This window comes from Theropithecus gelada, chromosome 8 (assembly GCF_003255815.1).
Source record: "Theropithecus gelada isolate Dixy chromosome 8, Tgel_1.0, whole genome shotgun sequence".
Classification (NCBI taxonomy): Eukaryota; Metazoa; Chordata; class Mammalia; order Primates; family Cercopithecidae; genus Theropithecus; species Theropithecus gelada.
Window position 1 is genome coordinate 23,988,100 of NC_037676.1, and position 14,734 is coordinate 24,002,833.

The 14,734-nt window shown below is 43.0% G+C and overlaps 1 protein-coding gene across 2 annotated transcripts in view; it reads left to right on the forward strand.

Annotated features, from left to right (window-relative positions):
• Positions 1–14,734, forward strand: part of DOCK5 (dedicator of cytokinesis 5) — a 233,633-nt gene that overhangs the window by 85,080 nt on the left and 133,819 nt on the right. The window contains exons 4-5 of one of the 2 annotated variants that reach the window (XM_025394592.1): positions 5,439–5,494; positions 8,630–8,726. In XM_025394592.1, the coding sequence (XP_025250377.1) occupies positions 5,439–5,494; positions 8,630–8,726 (153 nt within the window). Of the gene's footprint in view, positions 1–966; positions 1,399–5,438; positions 5,495–8,629; positions 8,727–14,734 lie in introns of those variants that run through there. The other variant, XM_025394593.1, reaches the window with a different exon arrangement.

The following is a 14,734-nucleotide window of genomic DNA, read 5'->3' on the forward strand; positions in this document are numbered from 1 at the left end:
ACGTTTTAGAATTTATCAAAAGAGGAGTGAAAAAACAAAACCAGACCCGCGGTTCTTACTCTTCACGGACAGCATGAGAAAGACGTAATCCTGCACAAACAGGCTGATGTTACACACCCAACTCTCCAAAGAGTATAGGGCCCAGGAAAACACCTTTCTACAAGGTATAGTTCATTAGAAACCAGGACTGCTTCTGCATTATTGATGCTTAAATCACACTCAGTATTTGCACACGTATGTGTGCACATACACATTTTGTTACCTTTGACAGTTTACTAATCTAGCACACTAAAGGAATGTTTGCTTTGAATGCAGCTCCCACAATTTTGATCCTTTTTTCTCACCCCAAGCCAGAGAATGAACTTTTCTACCCACAGTTATTCTTGTGTCACACGTCTTTATTTCAAACCAAATTATTTTCATTTAATCGCTTGCTGACTTCGGTTTCTCTGGGCCGTCAGATAGGGGTCCAAGACAGCAGGCATGCCAGAAGAAATGAGAACATGCTAGAACTCAAGTGAAAACTTTTCTTCTGGGATCCTCAGTGGCACAGAGTACTTGATGATGGCCACTCCTGCTTTTTTAGCCCTATTGGTGTTAATTTTACTCACGGTTATGGAACTGGTAGTTATTTCAAAGCACAATTGGAGCTAGCAATTTTGATGTTCCGAATTTGTTCAACAGTAAGAATACTTACGTCACTTAATTCCCAATCTTTTTTTATTTAAAAATGTTAATTTAAAAACAATAAACAAAAAGCCATCCTCAAAAGTATGTGATGAACTTAAGGAACAAATGAAACTCTTGTGCTTTTTCACTGGGAAATTCAGTTACATTCAACCAAGGTCCTAGATCAGGTCTTCCTTTTCGCAGACTACAGTATGTAAGGATCCTTTCGAACATGGAAGACCTTGCTTTCCAAAGTATCCTATAATTTTTTAATACAGTCATTCCTCGTTTCCACAGGGGATTGGTTCCAGGATCCCCACAATACCGAAATCCATAGATGCTCAAGTCTCTGATATAAAATGGCGTCATACTTGCATATAACCTCTGTGTTTCCTCCTATCTACTTTAAATCATGTCTAGATTATTTATAATACCTAATACAATGTAAATGCTGTGTAAATAGTTATTATACCATATTGTTTAGGGAATAATGACAAGGAAATAAACCTCTGCTTACTTTTTTTCTATATTTTTAATCATCGGTTGGTTGAACCCATGATATGGAGGGCCTTGTGTATATAAAAATCAATCTAGCTAATAGTGCCATTGTTGTTGGCTTTGAACAGTAGATAGATAGGGTGCCCCACCAGGATCTAAATGATAAATTCTGGATATGTTTTTAATTTTTTTGTGTTCATTAAAGAGTGCTTAAAACCTTTAAGCTTAAAATCTCACCCTTTAGAGGAAATCTTTCAGTGAGAATTTCTCTTTGTTCTCTTGATAGTAAAGAAAAACTTTCTAATTCAATGAAACGATGACACAGACAAGGGCCCTGCATTTATCTGATGGTTGTTTTAAGTCGAAATATCCTTCGTGTGGAGAGATCCAGGGAAAATACAGGGAATTCAAATTCAGTTGCTGGGAATTCTGCTCTGCTTCTGACACCCCTTCATTAAGAGATCAGCTCATTAGAAGTGCTCTCCTGTCCTGTGTCCCTCATTTCTCCATCTTTAGGGGACAGAGCTACTTGCAAGCCCTAATGTTTTAATGGAAATTCTTGGTGTCATTTATAAGCTGACTCAGTCATTTAGAGTGATGATAAAAGGAGCTAGTGGTTTTACAAATCGAAGAAGCCAAGTGCTTTTCCGAAACTGATTATTGATCCTGGCGGAATTGTGGGAGTGTGGATAAGGGCGACATCTAGAAAATCATTCGTTTATTTTTCTACTCAAAGTGAGTGGCTTACAAGGAGCAAGGAAAAGCAGAACTGAGAGATAGGCTGTAAATCAGAAACACATGACCTAGGTTTACTCTGACTTTCTGTGTGCCGTCGTGGCATAGGAGACTTTCTATAAGCATCAAATTTACCAGAGCAATTCTATGACTGTAAATTGCCAAGTGTCATCATGGAAAGGTGAAGCCTACAGATGACAGAGTGGTAATATAACACATACATACGTACATACATATATTTGAGACAGGATCTCAGTCTGTTGCTCAGACTGGAGTACAGTGGCGTAATCGTGGTTCGCTGCAGCCTTGACCTCCTGGGCTCAAGCAATCCTTCTGCCTCAGCCTCCCGTGTAGCTGGGACCACTGGCATGTGCCACCATTCTGTGCTAATTTTTAAATTTTTTGTAGAGATGGTGGTCTCAGTTTGTTGCCCAGGCTGGTCTTGAACTCCTGGGCTCAAGCGATCCTCTTGTCTTGGCTTCCTGAAGTGCTGGGATTACAGGCATGATCCAGTGTGCCCTGCCTTAAGTATTCTCTTAATATGAAAACAATCATGTCTGAACACCCAGTATGAATTGTCTGCTTATGATCTGCTTAGATGTCACAAAATTCATCACTGTGCATTTATGTTTCTGAATACTTCTAACTTGAATGTTCTCCGTTTATTAGGAGGGACTAGTCACCAGATTGTGAATGCATGAAACTTTTAATTGGTCCTTTACTTTCTGATTTCAGAAACCTTCAGCAAGGATGTTCTTTTGTAGTAGCAATGTAACATTTCACTTTTGACTTCCAGAATTGGATCCTTGTAACTAAACAGTTTATCCCTGCTCAGCGCCTCCCCCGCCCCACTCCTGCATTTTTATGAGTTTTGGACTTTTTTTATTGTGGTAAAAATATATATAACATAAAACTTACCATCTTAACCATTTGTAAGTGTACATTTCAGTGGCACTAAGTACATTCTCATTGTTGTACAACCATCAGCACCATCCATCTCCAGAAGTCTTTCATCTTTCTAAACTAAAATTCTGTCCCTTTAACTCCCCATTGTCCCCCATCCCCTGCAAGCTCCTCAGAACCCCCATTGTACTTTCCGTCTTTATGAATTTAACTACTCCAGGTGTAAGTGGAGCCATACAGTATTTGTCCTTTTGTGACTGGCCTATTTCACTTAGTGTAATGTCTTCAAGGTTAATTCCCAACATCCCAGTTTGGTTCCCCACAGAGATGATAGTCAACAAATCATTTACCATGGTGCAGCGGCACAGCAGGCAGAAGAAACACCTACAGTTCCTTAGGCATCCTAGGGACAGGCCTAGAGCTTCCAAACTGCAGAAATCAGGCCCCAGGGGAATCGCACACAGTTTGTGAACTGAACACCCGCCTTCCTCACTGCTATATTCATCAGATATTTACTCAGTGCCTGCTGCATGCCAGGCACTGCGAAGGACAGTTCCCTGTTTTGATCATTTAAAAAGTTAAATAGACCAGACATGGGGGCTCACACCTGTAATCCCAGCACTTTGGGAGGCTGAGGTGAGCGGATCACTTGAGGTCAAGAGTTCAAGACCAACCTGGCTAATATGGTGAAATCCTGTCTCTACTAAAAATACAAAAATTAGCTGGGCATGGTGGTGCATGCCTGTAATCCTAGCTACTTGGGATGCTGAGGCAGGAGAATTGCTTGAGCCCGGGGGGCGGAGGTGCAGTGAGCCGAAATTGTGCCACTGTACTCCAGTCTGGGCGACAGAGCGAGACTGTCTCAAAGAATGAATAAATGAATGAATGCATGAATGAATAAAGTCTGAAGGCTTATCTCCTTCTTTTTCACTTAGATGGTGTGCCTACGCATGTATCTTTTATACTCATAGAATTCCCTGGCCAAGCTCACCTGACCTGAGAGGTGGCACATTGAGAAAATGTCCTGTCTACTGTGCCCCACAGTAGACACACATTTAATTTTTGTTTTCAATTATTTGATCAGTTTTCCAAAATAGTTCTGAATCCCACCTCCATAATGAAAGAGGTCATTGTCACCTTGCATCTATGTGTGTTCTTGGTCTCATCAGTAATGGGATTAGAGTCATGCTTTCTCACTGATGTTCCCAACGTCTGCCCGCTTCTCAAAGCAAGGAGGAGAAGGGATGCCTTTTTATTTTGGGGCTCTGTGTTTGGTGGGAAAGCATGTGCAGGATCCACTCTGTCATCACCAGTGCTAGGAGCAGCTTGATCTCAAATGTTCTTGCTGTTTCCTGTTTTATTGGCAATGGATTAAAAGAGAGAAAGCAGAGTATTGTACAGACAAATATAGCACATGGAACTGGACACAAGAACAACCCTGTCAATGTTCACTGGTTTCCTGTCTGAGTGGAGTAAGGATCAGTGGGTATATATGCCTCCAGGCACTGGGCCATCCCCTCCCACCTTTATGATCAGCCACCCCTGATGTGTCATGTTCATGGAGTTCACACCAACTCTTCCAGGAATAGGGCTAGGAGCAATTAGCCAACAGTGCCAGCTATAAGCTCCATATAAGAGACCATGAAACAGATCAGCATCACTGTCTCCAGATGGCGTCTCCTCTGTCTGTGCGTGAATATATCACACAGTAAACAGCAGAAGCTTTGGTATGCATAAGAACACTCACATCTGGGACTTGCTTCCTGTTGGTTAGATCTGGTCCTCCATTCTCCGATTTCTGTCCACCAGTTTCTCCTCTTTCTCTTAGGTCTTTCCAGGCCTAAGTGTTCCCCAGGGGCAGTCTTACAATGCTGATGTAGAATTGCCTCTTAGGGATATAGAATGGAGAGCAGTTTGAGACTGTGAGGTGCTGAAAATAACCGGGTAACTAACACCCATTGATTTTGAGTGCATTTGGTTTTAAGTGAGAGTGCTGAGAGGAACGACTTTAGAAAAATCACCATGTAGTTGACCCGTGAAAAACATGGGTTTGAACTCCGCAGCACTTACACATGGATTTTTTTTTTTTTAGCCAAATGCAAATCAAAATTACAATATTCTTTGGACATGAAACCTGTGTAAAAGTACATGCAGGTTGTGCAGGGCTGCGTGCCATACTTGAGTATGTGCGGATTTGGGTATATGCTTTGTGGAAAGGGAGTTTCTGGAACTCCCTTATTTTATGGGCTACTGAGTACTGCATAGTTTCCATGTCACCCCTTACGTGAAACCCTTTATGGGAAGCATCTCATGGCAAGTAGCATCTGAGGGGTTTAGGAGCTCACAATTACACTCCTTCTCATTATGTTATCTCTGAACTGACACAGCATGTTTGCCTCTTCATTCACAAAATATCCTATGCTCTCTGAACCCAAATTTTAATTTCTGCCTTTTTGATGTTTCCACCATGCTTCTGTTGAGGTAGCCAGCCAGGATAAGTGATGTCCTGCAAACCTGGTCTCAGGAGTTTAGCTATTGCCTGGGTGTTCACATTTATTCTGAGGTGGTTTTTGTTTGGCGCTTGTTTTTGTTTTGTATTCATGGCCATATAACCAAAATTCTTTTCTCTGTAGGGCATTTTCCCTGAAACGTATATCCATTTGAAAGAGGCAACTGTGGAAGACCTGGGGTAAGTTCCAAGCTGGGAAGATTCTCCCAAAATGATGAAGATGTAACATTATCATTAATGATAATCTTAGGGCATTAATGCCTTATGTATGTTAATAGCTCTGTCATCTCAGGCCGGGCGTGGTGGCTCACGCCTGTAATCCCAGCACTTTGGGAGGCTGAGGTGGGTGGATCATTTGAGGTCAGGAGTTCGAAACCAGCCTGGCCAACATGGTGAAACCCTATCTCTACTAAAAATACAAAAGTTAGCCAGGCTTGGTGATGGGCGCCTGTAATCCCAGCTACTGGGGATGCTAAGGCAGGAGAATCACTCCAGCCCAGGAGGCAGAGCTCACAGTGAGGTGAGATCGTACCACTACACTCTAACCTGGGTGACAGAGCGAGACTGTCCCAAAAAAAAAAAAAAAAAAAAAAAAAAAAAAATTTCTGTCATCTCGTCAGTTCTACTTCTCCTATGAGAGAGAAATGAAGAAAAACTTTTCACTGATATGATTCCTCCTTTGCATTACTTCTCCAGAATACTAAACACAGAAGTAGCAAACTGAGGGCTTTTGCCTCTACATTATTTTTATTACCTGTTCACTGATTGTGTGTGTGTGTGTGTGTGTGTGTATTTGCACACATGAACATTTGGGATGCTGACTGATAAGATCTGAGAAGCCCCCAATTTAGGATCCTTGAGAGATAGATGATTAAGTGACAGCCTGCATTTACCAGCTCTGAGCCTTGGATGAGTCATTTAGCCTCAAGGGGATCCTGGGTTTTTCACAGCATATTAGGGGAAAACGATCTGGCCCTACTTTGATCATGAGCTTGTCATGAGATTTGAATGAGGTAATGTATGCAAATGTGCCCTGCAGATAAGATCTGTTGGCTACGTTTTGGGTATTTGTATTTCTTGCCCACCTCATCTTGCCCACCTCATTTGTCCTGGGAAGTACTGCCTCTGTGACAGCTAAGAAGAGTGAGCTACTTACTCAAGTGGGAGAGAGAGGTCACTTCGGTGGTGGTGAGTTTCTGGACAGGAGAGTTCTGGAGGCAGTAAGGAGAGGCTGGGGTAGGACTGGAATCCTGGGGCTGATGGAGAGGAGAGTGGGGCCGAGGAGAGAATGGACAGCTGGGTCACAGAGCCATGCAGCCTCACAGCTAGAAAGAGCGTTCCCAGTTGTAGTTCAGCACTATCATTTCTTTATTATTATCATTATTATTATAATTATTATTATTGTTGGCAAGCTTTATTTTGTATGAACTTGATTTCACAAAATTAGAATGGCAGTTCCACTTAAAATTAGCTCATTAAAAAGTGTAAATATCATGGTATAGATAATGGTGTCCAAAACTCCAAAAGGTAGTGAAATTGGTAACAGATATTGCTCCTCATTTTTGGACCCATGCAACAGCAGAACTGATGAAACTGGTTCCCAGACAAGTATGTGCCACTTGCTCCCGTGCCTCAGGAGGAGAGGATGTTAGAACACAGGCGTTTTTGTTGCAGTGACTCGTGGATAATTGCTCCTTATTAACACTGCTAAAATTAGGTTCACATGTTTTACTTTGTGTGGGAGCCGATGACTCCTGTCCTTTCATTTTTTGAGTGGTATCTTTCAAGGCGTTGGCCTCAAACCCGCTCATTCCAAAATGCGTCACAGATGGGAATTTAAGCCTCTTCACATAGCAAACCACTGGAAATTCGTAGGTAGTTGCAACATTGGTCTGTCACTGACCTCTGATAATTGAGCAACATCATTTCCTTGGAACATCATCTTCTGGATTCCACAAGAAGTGACAGGATAAGAAAACTCATAGTTAAATGAGAACAGTCTTGTTACAGGACAGTTATCTCCCAGGTGTATGTCACCAATTCTAATTTCCGTGTTGTTATCAAAGGACCTTATTTTCATTCTGACTAACAACCAATCATCAGAACACGTTGAAACTGTTGCTGGGTCGAGTCCAAAAGAATTCCAAAACAGTAAAAAAAAAAAAAAAAAAAAAAAAAGAAGAAGAAGGACCCGCCTAAGAGCACAGAGGTCTTCATCACTCCAGACTCCCAGATACAGCACAGGAAACAAGAAATGACAGCACCATCATTTCACAGACAATGGTCAAGATGTCCTCAAAGCCACGCAGGTCTTTGGTGGCAGAACCAGGACCAAAAACCAGGTCTCCTGCCCTGCTGGAGAAGTCCTCTTTCCGGTGGGCCAAGGGCTCCCTCCACTGCTGCCCACCATGTTGGTGGAGACGTAGGTGGGGAGGCACATTCACACCAATTAGGGTTGTACAGGATGCCCAGTTACATTGGCAATTCAAATAGTAAGTAGTTTTTCATAGTGAGCATTTCCCAGGTATTTCATGGGTCACACTTACTCTAAAAAATCTTCTTACTCTACCAGAAATTCAAACTTAACTAGGCCTCCTGTATTTTTCCTCATTAAGCCTGGCAGTCCTACCACCAATTCCCATTTGTTTGCTTGCTCTTGCTTTCTCCTTTTTTCTTTTTGCTAATCATAAAAATGCCAGAGAGGATTTATGTGAATAAACATAGTACATAGTACCTACCTTTATGAGAGTCTTCTGTGAGTAAGCAAGGATTTTGTTAAGTGTACGTTTTCTATGTTGTGAAACTGCAGATGATAAGAAAACACTGGACTATCCAGAAAGGGATTCTGCCTCCGTGCCCTGCACCCTGACCCTGGCCCCTGCACCAACCAGGTTCTGGGTGGAGTCATAGCCCCAGGACACTCATGCCACACACACCTTTCCATCCAGCCTCCCAAATGAAACAGCTGCTTGGTGGTACCAGCTAAAATGCTGCATATTTTGCTTCCATCTTTGAGAATCACTGAAGCCAGCCTGGCTCAGTAATGGAGCCTCCTGGAGAAATCCACATTGGGGAGATCGAGGCTGGGCTGCAGGCTCATTCCGTTGCAGGAACTGAGCCCATTTTGAGGACTGTGCTGTCTTATTCTCTCTCTTCTCCCAGATGCTTGGATGTGATAAAGTCCCCCGCACAACTCCTGCCCTCATGCCCAACCAGCTTCATTCTCATCCTTGCGCACTGGGGAGTCTGATCCCCATCAAGTAAAGCGGTGCCGATCAGCCTGGAATAAAGTGACCCTCATTTGGTTCTTTGCAGGCAGCATGAAACCGTGATTCCTGGCGAGCTTCCCCTGGTGCAGGAGCTCACGTCCACTCTGCGAGAATGGGCTGTCATCTGGCGAAAGCTCTACGTGGTGAGTTTCCCCTTGTGGCTTGGAGCCCCAGGTTCACTCTGGGTCCTCAGCCTGTAGGTCCTTTACAGGGTGTCAGCTCCTTACTGGCTGACTTCATGGAGTGGGATGCATCCTCCCTGGATCACACAAAGGCTGATAAGCAGCAGATTCTCATTTCCCCAGAGCTGGGTCACAGATAGCGGGTAGTGGAGTAAGTGGGCGTAATCATTCTAGCAGTCTTTTCTCAAATGATAAACATGCTGATTGTGAAAGTACTAATGTTAATGATCACCACAAACACTTCTGCAATCTTTCCTAAGTGCCAGAAACTATGACTCCTCACAACATTCCTATACAGTAGGGGCAATTATTAATTTGTTAATAAGGAACCTGAGTCATGCTCTTAGCCTCTTCATGTATACCAGTGAACTGAAATTTGTCAATATTCCAGGGCTTAGCCGCGTGAGGATGACATTCTTTACCTTGGCCCACATACCTTACAGACTTAGAAGCTTGAATGGTGTTAAGTTGTGGTCTGAGAGTCACCTTTTTGGCAGACTCACAGTATTCTTTCTCCCAACACTGGTTTGACCTCAGAATGCTAATACGGTGTGTCAGTTCACAGGGAAATTACAAGGAGCCAGTGCATCCTCTCCATGATAAACAGGAATCGGAACCAAGTAAATCTAGCGTTTAACACGATCAAACTGAGAACAGCTACCAAGGATGCTCAAAGTCTGTTCGCAGCAAGCCTGCCTCATCTCCCGTGCAGAAAGCTCTTTCCTTAATGTTAACTTTGGAATCTACAAAGACTTTTTATTTTTTTTATTTTATTTATTTATTGAGACTGAGTCTCGCTCTGTTGCCCAGGTTGGAGTGCAGTGCCATGATATCAGCTCACTGTAACCTCTGCCTCCCAAGTTCAAGCAATTCTGCCTCAGCCTCCCAAGTAGCTGGAACTACAGGCGTGTGCCACCACGCTTGGCTAATCTTTTTTTTTTTTCTTTTGTATTTTTAATAGAGATGAGGTTTTACCATGTTGGCCAGGCTGGTCTTGAACTCCTGACCTCAAGTGATCTACCTGTCTTGGCCTCCCAAAGTGTTGAGATTACAGGTGTGAGCCACCATGGCCGGCTAATTTTTTGTGTTTGTTTTTAGTAGAGACGGGGTTTTACCATGTTGGGCAGGCTGATCTTGAACTCCTGACCTCAAGTGATCCACCTGTCTTGGCCTCCCAAAGTGTTGGGATTAACGGGTGTGAGCCACTGCGCCCCGCCCACAAAGACTGTTTATTCTAAAGTTGCTTCTTTGCCTGCAGCCCTTGTAGTTCAGCATCACTGGGTCTTGCCTCTGTTAGTGGGTTCCAGCCTTCTGTGGCTGACCAGAAATTCCTATGGCAAATGTTTATTCTCTCGTTAGATGTGTGTACAGGCTCAGGGAGGTTGTAGACCAGACTTGATGGCCTGGCAACTTTCCTCTTTTCTTTATGTGGCTTTGTTTATCTCAATTTTTGTTCAGTCATGTGTTGATTCATTTTAACTCTCAAAAGCCAATCCTAATAAGTTACTGGGAATACCTCACTCTAGATCTTAAATACTGAAGGCAATAATCAAAAGCTCATTTTGGCGTAACTTCTAAGAGTTCATGGAAGTTGTTTCATTTTCATTCAGGGCTGTTGTTTCCCTTGGTTAATCACAGCAGCAGAAATCACCAACCCCTTTGGTGGAAAAGCACGTCGTATTTCTCTACTTGGTCATCCTTCAAGACCTTGTTTAGATACTTTCTTCTTTCTATTGTATTTTCTAAACGTAGCCATCTATAATGTTTCCCTCTGGAGAGTGGAAGCACTTACTGCTGAACTCATCGTCTGGCCCTTGGGGCACACTGCTTCATAATAAAGGTGATCTTTTGATCTCTTTATGTTTAGTTGAAGAGAGAATGCACGTTAAGTTCCTAAATCACAAGGAGGATGGAGATGCTACCGTCAGCCCCGTGGCCTTCATCGATCTTCTTGCACTTATATTGAGAGTACTTTCTGGTTCTGGTTTATTGATTGGTTAGTTGGGTGGATGTAACAAGGTTGATGGATGAGGAATTGCATGTACATGGCTTGGTTCCTTAACATGTTCTTTCTGGAAATTGATGAGTGTTGAAATGCATTAGATAATCAGTATTGGGAAAGGAGTTTTTTTTGTTTTTTTTTTTAAGATGTATTAGAGTGGAGAGTATGAGTGAGGCCGAGTATTTTTCGTGCTAAAACACAACTGGTGTGCCCAGTTTATTACCTATGTCCTCTACACATCCACAAGTAATTGTGCCAGGTCTACCATTGAATAGAATGAAGAAAGAGGTGAATGGGCGCAGTGGCTCACACCTGTAATCCCAGCACTTTGGGAGGCTGAGGAGGGCGGATCACTTGAGTTCATGGGTTCGAAACCAGCCTGTCCCAACATGGTGAAACCCCTTCTCTACTAAAAATACAAAAATTAGCTGGGCATAGTGGCTCGTGCCTGTAATCCCAGCTACTTGGGAGGCTGAGGCAGGAGAATCGCTTGAACTGGGGAGGCAGAGGTTGCAGTGAGCCAAGATCATACCGTTGCACTTCAGCCTGGGGGACAAGAATGAAACTCCATCTCAAAAAAAAAAGAGAAAAAAAGAAGTAAATGGGGATGAAGAATTAGGACTCAAATGTTTTGGCTGCCAGAATCTCTTAGTAGTTAAAGGTGATAAGGTCTTGTTGAGCATTTCCGTGATGGGAGAGTTTCATGTTGTAGTAGCAGAATTTGGTTAAAAAAAGGAAAAAAGGCCGGGTGTGGTGACTCACACCTGCAATCCCAGCACTTTGGGAGGCCAAGATGGGCGGATCACAAGGCCAGGAATTCAAGATCAGCCTGGCCAATATGGTGAAACCCCATCTCTACTAAAAATACAAAAATTAGCTGGGCATGGTGGCAGGCGCCTGTAGTCCCAGCTACTCAGGAGGCTGAGGCAGGAGAATCACTTGAACCCGAGAGGCGGAGGTTGCAGTGAGCCAAGATTGTGCCACTGCACTCCAGCCTGGGAGACAGAGGAGACTCCGTTTAAAAAAAAAAAAAAAAAAAAAAAGCCATTCCCTCTTCGAGGGCAGAACATTTCTCATTTTAATTTAGATATCTAATAACATAATTATTTTGGTATTGTGAATAATTTAAAATGTCTTGTTGCTACTGTCGATTGACTAAAAGACATTCATTGTACAAATTCTCAATCGGTTGATAGGACTGAGAAACCTGCTTCTGCTTTTGATATATGCTCATCCAGTAAGGAACAATCTACTAAGATTTGTTATAGTTAGTGCAAAAGTAATTGCGACTTTCACCATTACTTTAAATGGCAAAACCCACAATTATTTTTGCACCATCCTAGTATTAATTGTGACTTTCTCTTTTTTTTTTTTTTCCCCTGTCCCTTCCTAAAGCATTGACAGTTCATTTCAGGCAGAATTTCTGAACTTCTTACTGAAACATTTCCGTATCAAAGTAGCAAACCTCAATATTATGTTTCACTAGGAAACAAGGAAAAACGCAAATCTCTGGTTTTCATGTCCCGTCTCCTTTTACCCACTGTATGCTTTTATTGATGTTTTTGCTTTCTGATTCTGTAAGTTCCTTTAGTCCATGTAAAGATAACTATAGATTTTACTAGTATGTAGCAATACTTGTATTATTTCTCTCTTGCATTTCGCCCTGTAGATTACCACACCAGGCACTCTGTTTGATGTCTTTAAAGATACCTGTGGCCAGCATAGTGGCTCACGCCTGTAATCCCATCCCTTTGGGAGGTCAAGCCTGGGAGACTGTTTGATTCCAGCAGTTTGAAGCCAGCCTGGGTGACATAGCAAGACCTTATCTCTACAAAAATTCAAAAATTAGCTGGGCACGGTGGCCCACACCTGTAATCTATAGGCCACTCAGAAGGCTGAGGTGGGAGGATTGCTTGAGCTCAGGTGTTAGAAGCTGCAGTGAGCCATGAGTGTACCACTGCTTTCCAGCCTGCGTGACAGAGTAAGACCCTTTCTCCAAAAAAAAAGATACCTGTGATGTCTTAGAAATTCCACATTTCTATAGTACATGTCCTTGTTCTTTTCAGTTTCAGTTCACCAGAAATGTACGTTGTGGATCCACAGTCTCATATGAGGGGAAAATGCAATCCACTAACCAGATTAAGCCCAGCCATGTAGACACTGGTGATTATTCCAGAAAGGAAAAATATTTGCCTAACTGTGATTTATTTTTAGCAGTTATACGGTAACCATGTAGAATAATCATAAATATGTCTTAAAGGGGAGGGGAGTGTGTACACCGAACAGAGGTGAACCCACTTATCCAAAATGGAGAGAAGAGATAACTCCCCCCACGGCCCCTCTGTTCCTTAGGTATATTATTACTGTTTTCTCTTGTATTATCTTCCCTAGTGGGTGTTGGCCTTATGCTCAGGAGAGGAAGTGGGTTTTAGGAGACAGACACTGGCCCAGGAATTGGGAAGCTGGGTATCCTGTGCGGGTCCTGTTCTAACCAGTTCTGTGGCCTTGGGCAAGTCACTTGAACACTTCAAGTCTGCTGGATGTTGTTCCTCTGCAAAAGTTGATGTAAAAGCTGCCTTGTTGACCGCATAGAACTGTGAGAGTATGGAAAGAGAGAGTGGCTGTGATCTATGTTGCTGACAGACCGTCAAGGACTCCGCCAATGGGAGCATGTGCTTTTGATGTTATCTTAGCTGGAAACAGTAGCCATCTGGACACCCTCCTCCTGAGAAGCCTTGGCATAGCTTCCCTCTTACCCGACTGCCTGCCCGAGACTCTGAAGCTCCCTTCTGTATGGCCCCTTATCCAAGGCCGCTTCCTTTGAAACAATCATCTTAGGAAGAGTGGCCTTGAGCACTCAGCAGCCAAGCTAAATTTCTCACCATACATAGAGAACCTGCTTGGTTTAAATTCAAGTCCAGGAGGCCCGGGTCATTCCAAAATACAGAGAAACTGTAAATATATAGCAGTTTCTGGTGGACTTTCCCTATACTGCTGTGCCTCAGTTGGAACTGGTCACTGGGTGTGTTTTCAGTAGTTGTTCAGGAAAGGAGGGAACATTGTGATCAAGGAGGCCTCCTGGTGACATGCCAAGACCTTGGACATTGGAGTCAGACAGGCCGACTAATTCTGACGTTCTGGCTTCTCCCTTACTGGGTATGTACTATTATATTCAGAAAAAATAACAAACCCAGTGATAGTTACTGAAAATAAACAAACCAAAACAGAAAGAACTTGGATGCAGAAGGCTACCAGCTGATCCTGCCGCCTAAGACAAGTCTCTTGATCTCCTTAAGTTTTCTTTTCTTCTCTAAAGTGGGGATTTTTTGTACTATGTGCCTTGCAAATTTACTGTAAGAATTCAGTGGGATAATCTGTATAGAACTCCAGGGTAGTACCTGTCACACTGTGGTCAATACATCACAGCCCCTGGCTAACCCCTCACAACTCTGCTCCTAGAAAGAGCTGATTGATAATGAGAAGTGGAAGAGAAGAGCCGGATCACACTAGAAGATTTAGTGACATTTGCCTTGACGTCATGTAAGGGTGCAGTTGCCCACCTACTGTGGTTATTCCTCATCTTCCAGCTTCCAGCAGAAGGGGTGGATAGATAATGTCCAGCCACCCTTCAGCCCTGCAGTGACTTAACCAGGTCAGTGGGCTTCAGGTTTTCTATCCACTATTCTCTGCTGCTTTTCCCAGCCTTGGAAAGCAGATCCAGCGAGCTGATCTTTGGCCTGTTTTCCTTTCTGTTAACACCTCTCCCTGCGTCCACACGGCTGAGGTGGAATCAGGGCAGATGCCCATGTAGTGACTTAGACACGGTCGGATTCGTGTAATGTTTAACTTTATCTTTTCAGTAACAACTCAGTTATACTTTTCGAATATAAACAATTCTACATCTCAAGTCAAAGGATCATACTTTCTCAACTAAAAATCTGATCTTGAAACTGAAAAGTTGCAGTGT